At 35.9% G+C, this 11,179-nt stretch overlaps 1 protein-coding gene across 2 annotated transcripts; it reads right to left on the bottom strand.

Moving 5' to 3' along the window:
- Positions 1-2,128: 2,128 nt before the first annotated feature.
- On the bottom strand, positions 2,129-9,183 carry LOC113777886 (methylsterol monooxygenase 2-2). 2 transcript variants are annotated; one of them, XM_027323115.1, is made up of 7 exons: positions 8,899-9,183; positions 7,144-7,281; positions 5,278-5,423; positions 4,910-5,029; positions 4,596-4,808; positions 4,424-4,504; positions 2,129-2,753 (listed from the first exon to the last, which is right to left on the bottom strand). In XM_027323115.1, exons 1-7 carry the CDS (start codon positions 8,929-8,931, stop codon positions 2,672-2,674), a joined length of 813 nt encoding a protein of 270 aa, XP_027178916.1. In that variant the 5' UTR covers positions 8,932-9,183; the 3' UTR covers positions 2,129-2,671. The 2 variants fall into 2 exon arrangements, with proteins under 2 accessions (XP_027178916.1, XP_027178923.1); XM_027323122.1 differs by having other exon boundaries at positions 4,596-4,673; positions 8,899-9,182.
- Positions 9,184-11,179: the final 1,996 nt, after the last annotated feature.

Raw genomic sequence — 11,179 nt, 5'->3', positions numbered from 1 at the left:
CAGTCGCTGTTACAAGTGAGTTTTTTGGATATTTATATAAAATTTTACTGTAATTTATTGTAGAAGTTATAGAAAATTTTTTTGAAGTGTGTAAATTTTTAGATATTTTGAAGTGTACAGTTTAAAAATTTTGAAAAGTTTTTAAAAATTACTGTAATTAAAATTGTTAAAAAACTTGTAACAGATAAACTTGACTAAAAATTTACTTGCCAAACAAGGCCTAATCATTGTCTACTGTTGAATGTCTGGGAAGGGAGGCTTTCCCCTTACATTTCATCTACTCCATTTCTTTCTTTTATTCTTTCTCTAGTTTGTGTGCGCAAAATATTTTCTAGGGTTTCGATTCATGATGACAAGGGAAGTAGTATTACTACTATTATGGTGGTCAATGTCAAAAATCTTAAGGTGGGGTCTGGAAGGGATACGGAAGCTCGGGAACGATGCCGCGTCATGGTCGCGGCCCGTACAAAAGCAGTAGTAAAGAAAAGTAGGATCCCATCCTATTTGTTGTCCATCATCTTTATTAGGCAGCCTTTTTCGCGATGGACTGGACGCACAAGTTTTCCAAGGGACTGGACTCGGCCACCCACAATTCCTTCCGGTATCCAAAACATCTTTCTCGTATGTGCGTGCTCCTCTCCACTGTGTGGAGAGTGAAACTTTGACAGGCATGCGGACGTATCATACCAAATGATTGTCCAAGTCGAACCAAGCAAAACTGCAAAAGGCAAAAGCTTGCTACTGCATCATACCTAGAGGTGCTGTCGAGCCGAGTCGAACTCGAGTAGCACCATGCTCGAGCTCGAACTCGATCAAAATTTGTGCTACTCGAGCTCGAGCTCGAACTCGATCAAGTAAAAAAATTTGGACTCGAGCTCGACTCGATGAAATAAAACTAAACTCGAACTCAACTCATTTGAACTCGAGTAAGCTCGAGTAAATATCAAACCCGAGCTACTCGAGTTCGAGCTCGAGTTTTGAAATAAATCTATAATTTTTTTTAAAAATATATAATATATAATATAATATAAATATATAATATAAATAAAATATGAAAACTCGATTAAGCTCGGCGAGCACTCGAGTACTTATTTCTTGAGTTCGAACTCGACTCGTTAAATTTAACGAGTAGTTCGAACTCGAACTCGAGCTCGATTTTACCGAGCTCGCGTCAAGCTTTTGATTTACTCGCGAGCAGCTTGACTTGCTAGCACCACTAATCATACCAAATGATTCTTTAGAACGATCATTTAGGCTTCTAAAAAACTTTTAGACGAGAAAACGGTTCAGGCAGAATTTGTCGTGCTTCATAATCTGCGGCTTTAATCTCGATATAATAGATCTTGAGTAGGTAAGATTTGTAAAAGAGGCCTAAAGTCTCTGCCTGCTTATTTCTGTAAATTGATACGGCTATTTCTTGGTGTTGCGTGCCATCATCGGAGACATTTTATAAAATTGTCACAAAGGCTTTCATTTCATTGCCCCACGTTCGGTTTCATGTACCTTCAGCTGCTACCAACAGCTCTTAAGACCACCAAAGCACTCATCTACAGTGGGAACTATAAATAGGATCTTCAGTACAGTGATGTTTGACAACGTCCATTCTTTTTGGTCAGAAACGGCGGTTGTATAATATGAGGTCAAAAAGACTTCTTCGGATGAAGTTGTAGGGTGAGTACCCTTAAATCATCCCCGTCTTTTGAGTTGAGCCATGGAGGGAAACAGCTAGTGCTCCCAGATAACATCATAGGCAAAGTTTGGGGGAAACAGTGGTGTTTGCACATAACAGGGTGTTGTTTAGTGGACTTTGAGACAGCTTCTACACTTGGCAGCAATGCTTTATGCACCTTTAAGTCCAACCTCGTGCAGCAAGAGCAAGGTAACACTGTGAATATTGAATAATGAACACGAATACGTTGAGCACCTTGTAGGCTTGCATTTCCTATACACTTGCCCGCCAATCCATGTTCTCTTTTTATTTTACTATGTTTTTGCTTTCACTGCATCGGCCACCATTTCCCAAGGCATTTCTACAGTCAACAAATTCTCCATCAATGTTGGAAAAGCAAAGTTAACTGAACGAGTTACACAACTTTCTTGGGGAACATGGTCAATATGGACATCTGACTATCAGCCAACGTCCATAAGATAGACGGTTGTGCTTTGGATCACAACTTTCAATAGCCGCAGATTTGATGCAAATCAAATCTGCAATTGTTCCTACTAATAATTTCAGATCACTGAAAGGTTACAGAGTTATAAAAGACGCCAGAGTTGGAGCCAAAACAAATGGTTTCTATACTTCAGGATGTAAGCAGTCAGACTGTCAGAGCACAAAGTTCCCCGGGAAGTTGTATGGTATTCATAAACTTTGACTAATTAACCACATTATGTTCCCAAAACATGAGGTGAGGAAATCCAAAGCAGGAACACCACAAATCCGAAAGGTGGAGCTTCATTCATGGGGCGGATAGCAGGATTAGCAATCCAAAACATACTTTGGACTACAGCCACACTAATACACATTTTAAACCTAAACGGCAATAGAACAGAAGCAGGTGCAACAAAAGATGCTCAGAAACCAAACAAGAGCTTAGCCCAGATGCTTTCAGCTCAAGATTTCATCATCAGATTCCAAAGCAGTCAAAATGGTTTCCTTTTTCTATTCCTATCATATATCTTTGCCAGCGGCTTCATCTCCATAGCTCTTCAATGCCTTCAATTTTCTGTAACCTTTGTCAGTGCCAAATATCCTGACACAAATTGGTAAAAGGAATATATCAGATTCATGTACCACGTATTGGGAAGGTGATTCCCATTCATTTGCCGGGCAGTGAGCACAAGCATTAATTCTGAAAGGAAATATCCTCGAAAAGGAACCATGCAGCAGATTTTCACACAAACAGTAGAACACAGAAGATGCGACATAAAAGATACTCGAACCTTTTTGACTTGTAAAGAAAAATAGTCAATCCATTTGCATACATGCACTAAATCAGCAAGATAGGGGTAGAAGGACCTAAGGGTATCATTAGAAGAAAATGTCCCTGAAAGCAAAAGCAAGCTTATTCGTAATTTATTTACTAAAATATGTGATTTTTGGACTATATCCTGTTGCTTGGGTTATAAATTGTCAGTCTATCATCTACTATGAAAGCTCTCTGGCACAGGGAGGAACAAAAAGCTTGTAAAAGCTTGTGCTCCATCTTAATTCCTATTAATTAGTCCAAGAAAATTTGGTAACCTACAAAAAAATGAGGAAATAAAAAGTAAAGCACAAATAGCAATTGGTCAAAATAAACCTCAGGCAGTGTGCTGTTAGCATGCAACCTTTTCAATGGCATACCACAATTCCAGTCCCCTTCCGGGAAGGAATTTTCAGATCAACCAATTCTCACAAATGGAATTACAACTGGTTCAATCTTTGGCTTCCAAAGACTCTACTCCAAACAAGAATGTAACGGAAACTCATGGCAAATACCATGTAATACCTAATTAACTACCTCGAAGATGCACAACTAGAGTAGGGTCCCATCTTATTGCTTAGCTAATAGGTATTCATATTTGGCAGTTTCAGTATCAAACGGTAACCAAGAATGCCCATGATTTTCACACTTAAGGCAGTGCCTAATCCACCAAAACACCTCTAAAAAGCAAACAAATGTGTTTAAAGTCCACGAAAACCATTTATGTGGAAAGCATATTCTCTCAATATTGTCATGTTCACCAACAGACCTTACAAAATTATCAACAGGAGAAAGTCAATATTCTCCAGGTAGCCTGTGTGACGAATCGAAAAATAACTTGTCACACCCTCAAGAAGATTATGGTAATCTTTGAAACTAAAAAAGGAAAAAAAAATAAAACATCTAAAAATAGACTCCCACCATTTATAATCAAGTCAAGAAGACTGTCTTCGAGCTTTCAACCTATATCACCAGTCCAGCTAAAACAAGAAGCTGCTCAAATGATCTATGGTCGCACCAATTCAACTTGGATGACAAGGAATAGAAATTGCATGAGATACTTTCAGCTCTAATGCAGAGATGCTGGCATTGTGAATGAAGGCTACTCATTCAAAATAATAATCACCCCTTCTGAGTTTTGGCAAATCCAGGTAAAACATCTCTTCTGTAAAAAGATTAATAACTAGTCTGCATCCTGCAATCAAATGATTGTTTTGTTTTGGCAAATAATTTTCCGATGCACACTCTCATTAGCATAAGATGTGGCGGGCTAAAGAATCAGCTACACCTCTCCCCATTTCTCATTGTTCTTCTCTTATTTCTGTTTTGGTGATTTTTAGTTGTTATAACCATATTCCTTAACATGCCCTTGTGAACATGATGATATTTCCGATATACAATTTCTTCTTGAGTATATAATCTTCAAGCAGTGTTTAAAACTAAATAGTACAACTCACCAGTCCATGTAAACAAAGGTTGATGAGTAGTTGCCAGACTTTGTATAGAGCAGTCGATGATGATAATCATGAAAATCAGCACTGAACGTGAGAGAAAATTTCAGGCATATAAACAATATGGGGGCTAAAGAGACAGATTTATCATAAAGCATCGATAAGGGCATTAACTGACCCCCCATATAAGGGTAAGAAATTTGAGAGACTCCATGGAAAATGATAACCACAATGCGCCTCGACAGTCTCAAGGACTCTAAGCATCATCCATAGCCAGAGTGTAATCAAATGGGGCCCAGTGATGGCAGGACCAATTATTGTAGCAAACCCAAGGAACAAAATTTCAGCAGGGTGAGCATATTCAGAGGTCAGTCCAAATGGTGTTGCATACCTGTAGATGCAAACACCATAATATTGCACCCAAAGCATATAAAAAAAAGAGGACGACTTTAAATTGACGATCAAGAAAGAAGAAAATGACACTCTACTTACTCGTGATGAACACTGTGGACATGTTTGTAGAGCCACTTAGTATGTAAAATTCTATGTCCCCAGTAGAATACAAAATCCTCCAGAATGAAGTAGAACAAAATCTGTGTTGAGATTACTTTCCTGCAGATCCAAAGTTAATGAAAATTATATACATGAAAACAGAAGCAACACTGAAAATAAAATTAGTATTAGGGGGTGCAGAAGGGGTAGAAGAATCAGTAATTTTACAAAGAGAAAGAACCAAAGAAATCAAATTCGTGTAAAGTTTGAAATGGCACTTAAGTCACTGGTCCACCCAGAAAAGAAAGAGAATCATAAAGAAGAACATCTGCTATCTAAGATCTAGTATATAAAGAACCTGAAAATACCAGGACGGCAATGGAAGGCTACTTCTCATCCCCATGTATCTGAAGACAGGATAGGAGAAAACCATCACTGGCAGGTTGACACAAAAATGGTACAGCAGCAGACGACTGATACATTTCTCCTGAGCAGCAGGGGTGTTATTTTTTGTCTGCAAGAAAGCAGAGATGGGCGGTACCAATTAACATGTGCACTGAAGGATGGAAACCTAGAAATATGTTAACTCCATCTGATCGACCAGTCTCTATCAGATGTTTATCATGTAGAACCCCAAACCAAAACAATCTTCACAGGCATGTCCAAGTAGTAGAATTCAAATCAACAGTATTATGAGTTAGCAATGCTCTGACATATGAAACTAATTCATCTGTACTTTCTCATAAACAACTCTCCAATGAGAATGCTGTAGAAGATTTTTTGAGATGAAAGAAACAGAGTATATTGAACCATAACCAGCCTTTAATGACTAAATAAAGAACAGATCAGTGTCCATCTACTGAAACAACCACCAAGAGCATCCTCAGTCAGCCACACCAAAAAAAGAAAGTATATATACTCCCTCCAAAGTCAAACCGACATAGACTAAGTTTGAACTGGAACAACATTTACAGTTGAAGTTAAAAGCATGCTCGTCGTCTTTTTATTGCCACTCATGCCCTTAACTCAATAATTGAGTGGGTTTAATTAGTTCCTCTCAACTCGCTCTCATCCAACCAACACATATAACTGAATATTTGCAAATATTGTCTTTAGCTGGTTACCAAAAAGAAGACAAAATGTAGAGAAAAGAAAGAAAATAAAAGGGCGGGGGAGATTGCATGCATGTGTATATGTGTGAGAGAGGCATGCCCTTCTATCTGTTTTCTTCTATGCCTCAAATTCTACTTGCAGATGAAATTAAAGTGGAGACAGTGAGCAGACATAAATGCAATGCAAATCAAACACATAAATACCTTCGTATTATTATACAGGTAAAAATCCACACACACACGCATATCAAAGAGACATACAGGGTCGGCTTGCAGGAGCTAAATGAAACTATGAAAAATATACCAGAAGAATGATATTGACAATAGGAACAACAGGCCACGTTATCCACCCGAGAGAATAAATAACTGGCCATTAGAAATTCTACAAATGGCCGCAAATAAAAAGCCTAAGACTCATGGAGGAAAAGCAGACTGTAAAGCTATAGATTTTTAAAGGTGAGAGTTAGGAATTGCACTCTGATGAAATTTTGAAAATTCAAGCATGAAAGCTAATAAGAACTTGTAGTGAGTGCATGTATTTTGAAGTGAGTGTGTGTGTGTGTGTGAGAGAGAGAGAGAGAGAGTGAGAGCTTTTAAGCACTTGAGCATCCTTCAATGTGGTTTATTTTACAAGGTTAAATAAATATGCCACCAGCAGATGATTAACATGCAATATACTATGCCATCCATGTTTTCTCCACATAATGTGGGTAGACAGCACATGCTGTGATACAATTTTAAAATACAAATAAAACCAAAATTAGGGCGAGAAACATAAGATCTACAAAAAGAAAGCTGACTATAGGATACACTTTCAATTGGAATGCCAAATTGTCTACTAACCTAACATGATGATATCATCAGCGGTCATAATAATTGGGACTTTAAACAGAACCCCCTCATCTCCATCCCCAAAGAAAAAACAACAAAGGAAAAGAAAAGGAACCTATGGCATAGTCAAATCAATTGAACGTTAACCAATATTACAATATAGAGTAGAACCATGATTCATAGTGTCGTAGTTCAAAAAATAGTAGAGCCATTGTCCAGAAGTACAACGAACACAAAAATGAAGAAGATCCATCATAATCATTTACAAAATGAATAACTGAAAAAGGAAACCTGAATTTTATACTTGCTCAGCCATCCAGCCCTTTCAAGATAAATGCAAGGAAGGCCAGACAAGAAGAAGACACTTTCATGAAGAAAGAAACTTCCAAGACAGGCCAGCTGAAAGTCACTGAAGTGAGTAATCAAATACTGCAAAATCGTCACAAAAACAAAATGAGCAGAGCACATTCCAAAGTATGGTAGTTATCGAGTTCTGGATAATAATAATAAAGCACAAAGAGAGTAACCGACAACCAATATGTAGACATGTGATTGACTAATAACTAAAAGATCAAACGTAAAGCACTGCCACCCAGACAAAAAGTACACTTCTTGCACACGGCAGCATGCATAAATCGCCTCACTGGTAACCCCAACAAATAATGAAAAGCAAGTTAGTTAATGATTTCAGAGAACTATAACTTAGACCCGGTTCTTTTTCAGAATAAAATGAAAAGAATAAGATATCGAATCGTGAGAATATAAACTCAAGGAAAACTTCCAAACAACAGTAGGTTTCACCCTTTTCCTTTTTGTGAAGATAAATTCGAATAATGAAGCACCAAAGGGGTGATCCAAATATGGCAGAAACAGTATCATCTATGTATGCAAGAGATATTTGTCTACACATAGCAGAATCTGTAAATTATATAGCAAATACGGAGAACCAAAAATAGATTATAATTATGTAGTCAAGAAAAAACACCAAAACAAAAATATTGTAGTAATGATATAAGCTTAATTTAGATAATGAACAGAATACATAGCAATTCGCAGGGGAATTTATTAAGCAGGACAACTAAACCCACCCCCCAACCCCCCGGGGAAATCTTACCAAGAACAGACAATTCAAAAAATGCACTGTGTCATTCAAGCACGACGCCCACGATAGCGCCTTTTCGGAAATCAACAAAAACGACAGCTCCCGTCACTATCCTGTCCTTGAAATACAGGACTTTATTCCTTGGAGTTTGTGACACATTGACACTTGGAGGAAAATTACCACGCAATCAGATTCTGGAACTCAACTCCTATTCTTCCAAAGGAATACATGAGAAACTTCTTTTGCGTTCAGTAGCATAAAAGGATGAGGACAAGCTCAGATCACCAAAACGTCCAAATTCCACTTCCATGGAAATTGCTAAATCAATAGTTTCTCACTTATAATGGTGATAAATGTCCACTTTCCCGCATGACCGCAGAATATAAACTTTCTCGCACAGTAAAATTTATTCGAATGTAGTTGATTGATAGATATATCTAGCGGGTAGACATTCAGATTAATTGTCCATTGGTAGTGGCAGCTAAAAAGTAGGAGTCACATTCCAGGCCAAATTCAATCATATAGTCAGTCTCTGCCTCGTCGAATCCGTGCAAGGCATCCCGAATTAACATCTATCTAATAATAACATGCAGCAAGCATGCAGAAGTGATGCAGAACTACGCAGGCAACAAACGGAAATGTAAAATCCATAGATCCTAGATTTGCAGTTTGTCAAGTTCATGGCGGCAAAATCCTCCGACAAAAACTTTTGAGGTAGTGGCTTCACTCACTCAAAGTCTTCTTTCACAAAATTCGCCATGAAAAAGGTAAAATAAATAAATAAAAACAAATGTAGGCAAGTTAAAATGCAATCGAACAAATTCAAATGTTGATAGCAAATGAAAAGAGCTAGGGCTAAAAATCAGGGAATGCCGATTAAAGGAATTGAAAAAACAAAAAACGCGTGATTTTAGAGAGAGAGAGCAGATAGAGATTATTATTACCGTCCAACCAGATTCAAGGAGGGAAGCAGCCATTGCGGTGGGGGAGGAGGACTGGTTTGACCTGTTGATGACGATAATCTCAGAGCAAGTCACAGATGGAGAAGGAGCACTATAAATAGTACTTAGTAAATTTGAGTAATGAGTAAAGAGCGAAAAAAAAAAATCAGTATTAGTAGTATTAAGTAACGAGGCTGGTGAGGGAGCAGTAGAAATATAAGTAGCAATTAGCAAAGGCAGGGTAGAGAGAGAAAGTGTGGGCGAGGAGAGCGGAGACTGTTAGTATATAGGAGTAGTTACTACAGAAATAGGAGTGACTGGTGAAGGGAGAGAGAAAAGTGTCCATGAGATGAGACAGACTGTCACGAGAATCTGCGCTCGTGGCCTCTTATATTTTGTGCTCCTCCTGCTTACTCATCATGCTCTTCCAATCTTTAGCATTCCTTTTTCTTTTTCTTTTAAGCCACTCCCTAATTATTCATAATTTACTGCCTCTTTTACTCGTTCCAGTGGTTAATTACTGCTTCCAGCATGATGCAAGCTCGCACTGTTGTTTTTCCTTCTTGGCTACAATAATTTTAGGGAGTAATAAGTGTTTGCACTAGCACCCTTAAATGCCACGAGTGTGAAAACAAAAAACAAAGAAAGAAAGAAAGAAACTTGAATTTAAATTGAAATTAAATGACACACATTCAAGGATGTATACATGGTTATTGTATACAAAATTAAAATTGAAATTTGAAAACTAAAATTTGAAATTTCATACGTAAATTTTGAGTCTATTAAATTGAAAAAATTTTTAAAAAAATAGTTTTTCCTTAACACTAAAGACTAATTATTAAATGCCGCATTCATTCATCTTCTTTTCATTTTTTTCTCTCTTGTCAAGTTTCAATCTTTATTTTTTATTTTCCTGATTTCCTCCAAACTTCAAGCTTCTTTTTTTTTAAATTGTAATCTCTAAATCCCAAAAACGTGAATTAAAATTTAAATTTACAATGTCTAATTCCTATAGATATGAATATTGTATAATTTCATAATATTGTGGTATTTTTGGGTTGGATTTAAGATTTATTTTGGTAGATACAATTGAAATTGAGATGAAATTTATTTGTTTCAACTTATAATTTAGAAAATTTATTTGTGAAAATTCATGTTCTTTTAAAATATTAAACTTTTCATCATATAAAGTTTTAAATTATTCCATTGCATGTCTTATTTTGTGCACATATATTTATATAAATTAGTTTTTAAAAAAATTCATTGAACCAGGTTGAACCAAAATGACCGATTGAATCTCAACCCGAACACTTCACCAGTTCAATTAACAGTCCGAGTTTCAAAATATTAATTATCACTTGTGGGTCTGTCTAAAAAATGCCCATCAATTACTCGTTAAAATGTATTTTAGGTGTCGTATTTTTTAAAATATAATATTAATTATGAAAAGTAAATAAATACAAATGAAATAGGTAAGATTAAATAGAAAAAATATATAAATGCAAAAAAAAAAGATAATAATTATTAGTATGTGTATGTACATTGTAGGCTAGGTGAATTTCACATATATTAACGTGTGTCCAATAGGCACCTGTTAAAAAAAATCCATCACTTATTGTTTGGAGTAAATTTTATTTAGAAAATTAAGTTCACTTAATCAATTAAAATATTTTATATTTTGTTATCAGGTGTGTTAAATATGTTAAGATATAAATCTATTAAATATAAATGATGAATTGAATTATCAATAAAGGATTTAGGTCTTGTTTGGTAATTCAATTCAATACTTAAATTTAATGAATTCAGATTTTAATATGTTTATGAGTGTTTGATAATAAAAATTGAACATTTAAATTAATTAAGTAGTACTGAATTTTTTAAGCAAAACTTACTCACAAGAATAAGTGATAAGATATTCACTTATCATTGAATATGATATTTATTTAAATGCATTTGATTTAATATTCAACAATTCGTTAACTTAATGATTTCAGATTTCAGATTTCGGATTTCAGATTTCAACTTTATCAAACACATACTTACTCTTATCTTAGACTTCTTAAAATCTAAATCTAGAACAAGATATACTCAGTAATTATGAGACTTGTTTACTTACCAATTATTTTATGCAACCTGTTGAAGTTGCTTGTGATATTATTGATTGGTGGTGGTATGGTGAATCCAATGATGAAACCGTAGAAGATTAAAGGGTTTGGCTCATCTCAAGTGAATTTTCTCTATATATCTCACAATATACGCACTTATGGATGATGTATAACATGTG

Source organism: Coffea eugenioides, chromosome 1 (genome assembly GCF_003713205.1).
Source record: "Coffea eugenioides isolate CCC68of chromosome 1, Ceug_1.0, whole genome shotgun sequence".
Lineage (NCBI taxonomy): Eukaryota > Viridiplantae > Streptophyta > Magnoliopsida > Gentianales > Rubiaceae > Coffea > Coffea eugenioides.
This window is presented reverse-complemented; position numbering and strand designations above follow the sequence as displayed.

What these genes read in the sequence shown, in the direction of transcription:
- LOC113777886 (XM_027323115.1), bottom strand. Translation starts at nt 8,931, where the DNA reads ATGGCTGCTTCCCTCCTTGAATCTGGTTGGACG. An exon ending in AGCCTTCCATTGCCGTCCTG is followed by an intron (nt 5,030 to 5,277) that starts GTATTTTCAGGT and finishes TTGGATCTGCAG; the next exon opens with GAAAGTAATCTCAACACAGA. An exon ending in ACCTTTGTTTACATGGACTG is followed by an intron (nt 2,754 to 4,423) that starts GTGAGTTGTACT and finishes AATTTGTGTCAG; the next exon opens with GATATTTGGCACTGACAAAG.